The sequence below is a fragment of the Limulus polyphemus genome, unplaced genomic scaffold (genome assembly GCF_000517525.1).
Source record: "Limulus polyphemus unplaced genomic scaffold, Limulus_polyphemus-2.1.2 Scaffold9189, whole genome shotgun sequence".
In the NCBI taxonomy this organism is placed as follows: Eukaryota; Metazoa; Arthropoda; class Merostomata; order Xiphosura; family Limulidae; genus Limulus; species Limulus polyphemus.
In genome coordinates, this window is record NW_013674799.1 from 11,942 (window position 1) to 18,762 (window position 6,821).

General features: G+C 29.8%; 1 protein-coding gene across 1 annotated transcript in view; it reads left to right on the forward strand.

Moving 5' to 3' along the window:
* Positions 1–6,231, forward strand: part of LOC106475798 (integrator complex subunit 3-like) — a 12,538-nt gene extending 6,307 nt beyond the window's left edge. Inside the window, exons 4-9 of the mRNA XM_013936474.2 lie at positions 1,479–1,548; positions 2,068–2,235; positions 2,606–2,694; positions 3,622–3,694; positions 4,429–4,573; positions 5,009–6,231. Of these exons, the coding sequence (XP_013791928.2) occupies positions 1,479–1,548; positions 2,068–2,235; positions 2,606–2,694; positions 3,622–3,694; positions 4,429–4,573; positions 5,009–5,080 (617 nt within the window). The 3' untranslated portion in view covers positions 5,081–6,231. The remainder of the gene's footprint in view (positions 1–1,478; positions 1,549–2,067; positions 2,236–2,605; positions 2,695–3,621; positions 3,695–4,428; positions 4,574–5,008) is intronic.
* The last annotated feature ends 590 nt before the right edge of the window (positions 6,232–6,821 follow it).

Below are 6,821 nucleotides of genomic sequence, written 5' to 3' on the forward strand. Positions count from 1 at the left end.
TTTATTCTGGTTAGAATGTGTGATTTATCCCGTTTAGACACAATAATTTATTCTGGTTAGAATGTGTGATTCAACCTGTTTAAACTTTGCTTAAGTTGTTTGAAAGTTGCATGCCATTTTTAGTTGCTATCCAGTTTTGGTTTGACAGTTCTTAAGATTAAGATCTGAGGCAGGAAACTCCATGGCTAGTTTCAGTTTTACAAGGATAATTCACATACAAGTTTGCTTTCAGATAATTCATGCTCAGTTTCACTCTGTGATTATTCACACACAAGTTTGCTTTCAAATAATTCATGCTCAGTTTCACTCTATGATTATTCACACACAAGTCTTCTTTAAAATAACTCCTGCACCATTTCACTTTCAAGTAATTCATGCACAGCTCTGAAAGCCTTGGATAATTCATGTGATTTATGCTGGTTTGTGACAAATGTTATAGTTACTTTCCGATATTCCACACACACACATTCAATCTTGGATAATTCACATGCACTACAATGTATACATAATTTCATTTTTTCTCCATTTACACCCATATGACGTGATCAATGCTCCGTTTTTTTTATATATGTAGAATAATGACCAAAAAGTAGCCAGTGAATAAGTTTTAAAAGTAATCGATTCAAATTATTTGCTCCAATTAATCGTTTTCAAATAGTAGAATTTTGTTCTTCCATTAATATTTATTTCCATACTCAACTGTTGATATATGAAGAAACTTTCATGATATAACACATTTTTCTCAGTACAGATTGAGATAGTGTTTTCCCAACACTGTTTTTGTTTCAATAATAAGATTTATAATTGTTACATGGTTTTATTGTTTATTCGTGGAAGGTGGTATGTTTGTAACATACAGGACATTGATGGTTTTGGTGGGGTATTTGAAGTAATAAATTGATATAAAACATTATGAAGGTTTAGCTAGTAAGATGAACATATGGACTATATTTTACGTGAAGTTCTGCCTTGGTTCTCAGTCTTAAGAACTGTAAAACTGAAACTAGCCATGGAGTTCTCCTGCCTCAGATCTTAATCTTAAGAACGATAATTCACACACAAGTTTGCTTTCAGATAATTCTTGCACAGTTTTATTCTGAATAAAATTATACAATAACACAGCTATAGGCAGCTTACATTTAGAAAAATTCACGAGGGATTTTCAATGTATATTTGTTTGCTTCTTATTCTTTTTGTACCCTAAATTATTTGTGTATGTGTGATTTACCTTGTTTCTAGCTACATATTCTAATTTTATAATAATGTTGACAGCTTTGGTAAGTGTAGAAAAATGATTTTAGTAGCACACTATCTTTAAGTTTTTGTTCATAACTTTCTTAGAATGTTATAGTTTTCTTATTTTTTGCATTTAATATTATCATAAAACTTGTCTTATGCATCTTATTCCTAAACGTTTTTGTCATTTTTAAAAGCTGAGAGAAATGATTTTTTCATTTCTAAGAATTGAAATTCTTCTTTTTCTTGCTTTTTTTTTTCAGCACATGCAGAAGCTTTAACCAGTATACTGCTTATGTTAAAAAAAGAAAAGTAAGTTAGATATTGAATTTAACATTCTATGCATTTTAATCTGGATTAGCTTTTTATAACTGTTTGAATTGGTCTAACACCAGTATAATTTCATCGTAAATTTACTGTATATGCAAATGTACTTTGTAATTAACATGATTTTTTGCTCTATGCAGTTACAACCTATAGAAATTTTAAGTGAACTTAGAATTTTATGGGAAATTGGGACTGAGCAAGTTTCAAACTCCTGAACTCTCTAACTGAACAGCAAGTTAAGCTACTAAATCTCAGTTTTTCATGTCATTTGTTACTAAGAATAGAAGTTAGGCCAGCTTGTAAAGTTCAGAATGCACTGATTTGCAATTTTTGATTAGATTTTAAGGTTTTAAACTACAAAACTATGTATATTGGCACATTGTTGTACAAATTTAGAATTATTTTAAAAAAGTGAAAATTCACATCAAGAACTATTAAAATGATTTAGATAATTAAAAGCAGTAACAAGATAATGAACTGAATCAAGTACTTTATTTGTTTTAGACCATCAGCGGAGTTGCTTAGACATATTATGAGTCGTCAGGTTCGATCAAATGACCATTTTGTTGTGTCAGTGCTTAAGTTTTGGTCCCAAGAACATGAAGAAAAACTAGCTGAGCTTGTAACTTCTCAACTATCTAAAGTTGCATCTATAACAAACAAGCGAAAAAGGTGGGTTGTCTTTAGTAAGTTATTGAGGATTTTTTCACAATATATTTTATTATTATGAATCCTCTTGATTATTTTCAGTAAATGATGTTTCAACATTGTTTCTGAAGTGTGAAGCTTTTTTTTCTTTCTCAGCTCCTGGTTTATTGTAGTGATTAATTAGAAGGTTCATGTCTTGAAGGATTCTTTTGTTGCAAATAAATTTTCAAATATATATATATTCATATTGTGTGAGTAATTTTGCTTGTAATGGAAGCCATAAATTTTATCACAAATGTGACTGTGGTATTTTAGGAGAAACTATGAAGTGTAGGCTTATATTAAACAGATTGTTAAATGTTTTCTGTTATATACAATATCTATTTAATTTTAGAAATCAATCCATCAAGTCTCAAGTCCCATCTATTGATCAAACATTAGCGCATTTAGACCAGCTTCGACAGCATTGTAAACAAATATCGTGTAAGTTTTTATCCAAACTCTTTTTAAAATACCTGAGAAATTACAAATCATCTAAAGGTATGAGTTTAGTGCTTTTGAAAAATATTCTCTCAGTTTTCCTGTAGTTAATTTACTTTTGTTTTGTGATCCTTTAATTTGAACATTCAGAAATCCTTTAATATTCTCTGTTATTCTAACTTTTTTCTCTCCGAATTCCATTTTCTTTTAATTTTTTATAGTATTCAATTAACTTGGCCATATAGAAATCCTAATAATTATCCTAAATACGTTTATCACCTGAAATCTCCGTCCACTATATTTTTGAGTAATGTAATAATAAAACGTCTGGAAAATCAAATCTCCCTTTTTTAGGAGTAATTCAGTAATTCTTATTTCTGAAAATCCTAATACTATATCCTTTTGAATATTCTAAAAATTTAAAATCTGAAAAATTCAATCACTGAATTACCTAATTATCATGTAGAAGTTCTTACATCACTAAGTTACAGTTTATTATAATAACTTATTAATTGAAAGTCTAACACATATAGCTTTATAATGTAATCAAATAGAATTGTCTAGTGAAAACTGCCAATTGCTATCTCCTTGAATATTGTAGAAATTACAACTTTAAGAATCTCAGTATTTATCTGGGAGTATTCTGGTTCATTATTTTAACATCTAAACATTCTAGTTACTGACTCCTTGAGTTTTAGAAACTCGTATCTTCTGACATTATAATCTTTCTCTCTTATCTATTCTCTGACATACATCTGGAATTTCTTATTCCTCTTTTAGGAAAAAATTTTTTTTTATAACTTGAAAAACAAATTTAAAAAATATTTTTTTATTTAATTTCTGTTTGTAATTATTTTTCTGTAAACTAATGCTTTTTTCCAAAATAACAAAATATTCCGTTATAATATTTAATTTTGTTGCGTGTTTCAGTCTTCAATCAAGAAACAATACAATCCTCTTTATTTCAAGTCCAACTTTCATGCAGTGAAGCACAGAAAACCAAGTAAGTTAACTATTTGATCCTCATTTATTTATATCCATCTTTATTTACCATCGGGAAAATAAAGACACATGGTGCTCTTACGTGTGTATATTGTAAAAACATAATTTTTTAGTGAAATTTATTTTAACCCCAAATTCATGACTTAACCAGCTCCATATTAGTGACAGATCTGGAGTATGTAACATCTGAAAAGTTTATATACTTACAAAAAATATTAGTTCAAGCCCAGTTAACAAGTATTGTTTACAAAATAAAAAAATGTATAGAGCTTCCTCTGCCTGGAGATAACATATTGAACTACTAGCTCAGATCTTCATCGGTTCGTCTCCATTAACCGTTTTTAGAGGAAACTAAAATATACTATCGGCTGCTGTTTTTAAATAATTTCAAGTGAAACTTTTTCAAATTCTATGAACAGTGGATTTACAGTTTTAATTATTGCTGAGTTAAAATACAATAAACGTCTATGGGTTTTTTAGTTCTTAAAGTAATTCTTAATTTACATAAATGATAAATGAGGAAGCAATGTACAGTAAAAATTTCAATTAACTGGAGATTAATAAGCTAATTTAAGACACTTTAATATTTCTGTTGACTTGCTTGTTAAAACATAAATATACCATTTATTTTTTGTTACTTTTGCCCAGCAATTATTGGTCAGTGTAGAAGTAATTATTACACTTCTGTATCTTATAAGTGGGCATTAGTGACGTTATTATCATGTTTCTTGGTAGGTTTAGTGATCTGTTTGCTCTAGCAGAAGAACTAGATAGTATAAGAACGGGTAAATCAACTCGAGGAAAAGGAAAGGGAGCATCTAAAGGGTCTACAAAATACAAACAACCGGCACTCAGTGTTAGTGATGGTAGATCCTCCGATGTAAGTGAAAGTATACAATTAACTTATTATGGATCAATTATCAGACATTAATGGTAGTTATGATAAAATGAGATTTAACTGAGTTTTTATAAAAATCGAATATGTTTTCAATTCATTAAATGTTTTTAAGAACAAAAACTAAGTAAAAGTAATTCTTCTCAAATACTTTTTTTTTAGGATTTTCACTACCAAGCTAAATTATGGTTTTTATTATGAAGTAAAGACTCGTGGTGTTCAGCATATTGTAGCATTTAAATGTCATAAAAAGAGTATTGTGAAGAAGAACTTAAAAGTTATAAAACAGAACATGATGAATGAATATAGATTGTGTAATTGTGCTTGAGTATAAGTTATAATCATGGTTGTGACTGAAGATCTTTTAATATTATTTACATTTTACACAACAGCTTGCTATAAATATATTTTTAACATCAGGATGAAGAAATGCTTAAACCAAAACCAAGGAAAAAGAAAAAAACAGCTCTAGTTGGATCTGACAGTGACTGAAGCCAAATCAACGAAAGAAGGACAACTTTCAGACTTCCGTAGAAGCTCTCATGCTTCTAATGTCCAAGAAGTTTCCCGTGAGGGATCATCGTGAAGGGGATGAGAATGTGGATGATGAGATCACACTCTCCTTTTACAGTGAGGAGTGGCCACACAAAGGGCAGCAGCATACGGAGAGGCCACACAACGGGCAGCAGCACACTCCTCCCGAGGAGAAGAAAAGGCATCAACCTAGTCAATTCGGGACAAGAAATCAACTGTCTAAATAAATAATAACTTTAATTTATTACCAAGGGTTTTTTAACTGTTATCTTTTATTTTTAAAGGTGGTTTGTTTAGTCATTTCATTATAGTTTAAACATTCTAACCAAGCAAAGAGAGTATTGTCTTAGCTAAGAGGAGGAGAGTTTAAGTATACATGTGTGGTTGTAAGTTTCAGATTATGACTATGACACAGCTGTATGTCTGAGGTGTAGATACTACACAGACTGATGAGTTATTGCTTTTGCACAGTAAACTAAGATTTGGACTTCAGCTGTAATGAACAGTTTGTTTAATTTGGATGTTGCTTACAGCACTGTCAAACAAAAATGTGTGGTTTTTATCAAGAGAAATCATCTTTTTAAGTCAAAACTTTTATAGAAAAAGCAAAAGAATTTTTATGCAATTGGATAAAAAAATACATACTTTATCATTGCATTTTGTTTCTTTTGGAACGTCAAACTGGACAACCATTAAAAATAATGTTAAAATAAACCAGTGAACAAAAAAGTAGAAGCTACAAAGTGTAAGGTTACACTTACCATACTTGAGTAAAATAAGTGTAACTTACTTCAGAAATAACCTCAACATTTTTAGTGCTTAAAAATTTTACACTTGGATATAATGTAGATAAAAAACATGTTTTGTGTACGTTGTTGGTTTGTCCCATTAATGTGTGTGTAATTTAATCAGATGCCTTCAAGTTTCCAGCCCTCTACCGACAATAAATAAAATCAAAAATGTTAGATTAAGGGTAAAAAAATTTGAACTCTTGACAAGAACATATTTAATATTTTTTTACTTGTTTTTCTCTGGAAAAGCTTTATTGTACTATTGGAAAGGGCTAAAATTAAAAATTCATACATGATACAAAAACTGGATTTCCAACATTTTAATTGTTCAGTGTTGTTATTCATTGACTATGGATTTCTATCTGACTTGTATAGCTCACTCTTGGATCATCCACATACAGTTTTATTTCAAGGTTATCTATACTGTTTCACTCTAGGGTATTCCATACTCAATTTTGCATTCAGATAATTTTGCTCTTAAATAATTCACACACAAGTTTGCTTTCAGATAATTCATGCACGGTATCACTCCACGATAATTCACACACAAGTTTGCTTTCAGATAATTCATGCACGGTATCACTCCACGATAATTCACACACAAGTTTGCTTTCAAATAATTCATGCTCAGTTTCACTCTGTGTGTAGAGTACTCCCACTTTGTGAAAGTTTGGGTAAATATTACACTATTCCTGAACCTTTGGAATCACTATTTATTGTATGATCATTACTTCAATTAGCCCTAAATATGTTGAGTACAGTATATAGTAAGTTCACACAGGTTAATTAACAAACTAAACTAAAATTAGTTTAGTTTGAGAAATTGTCCACTTTTAAAGATGTACACTTTAAACCATAACTTTTAAACTGAATATATAAATAGTCTTTCAGGAAATCTTTAATCTCTC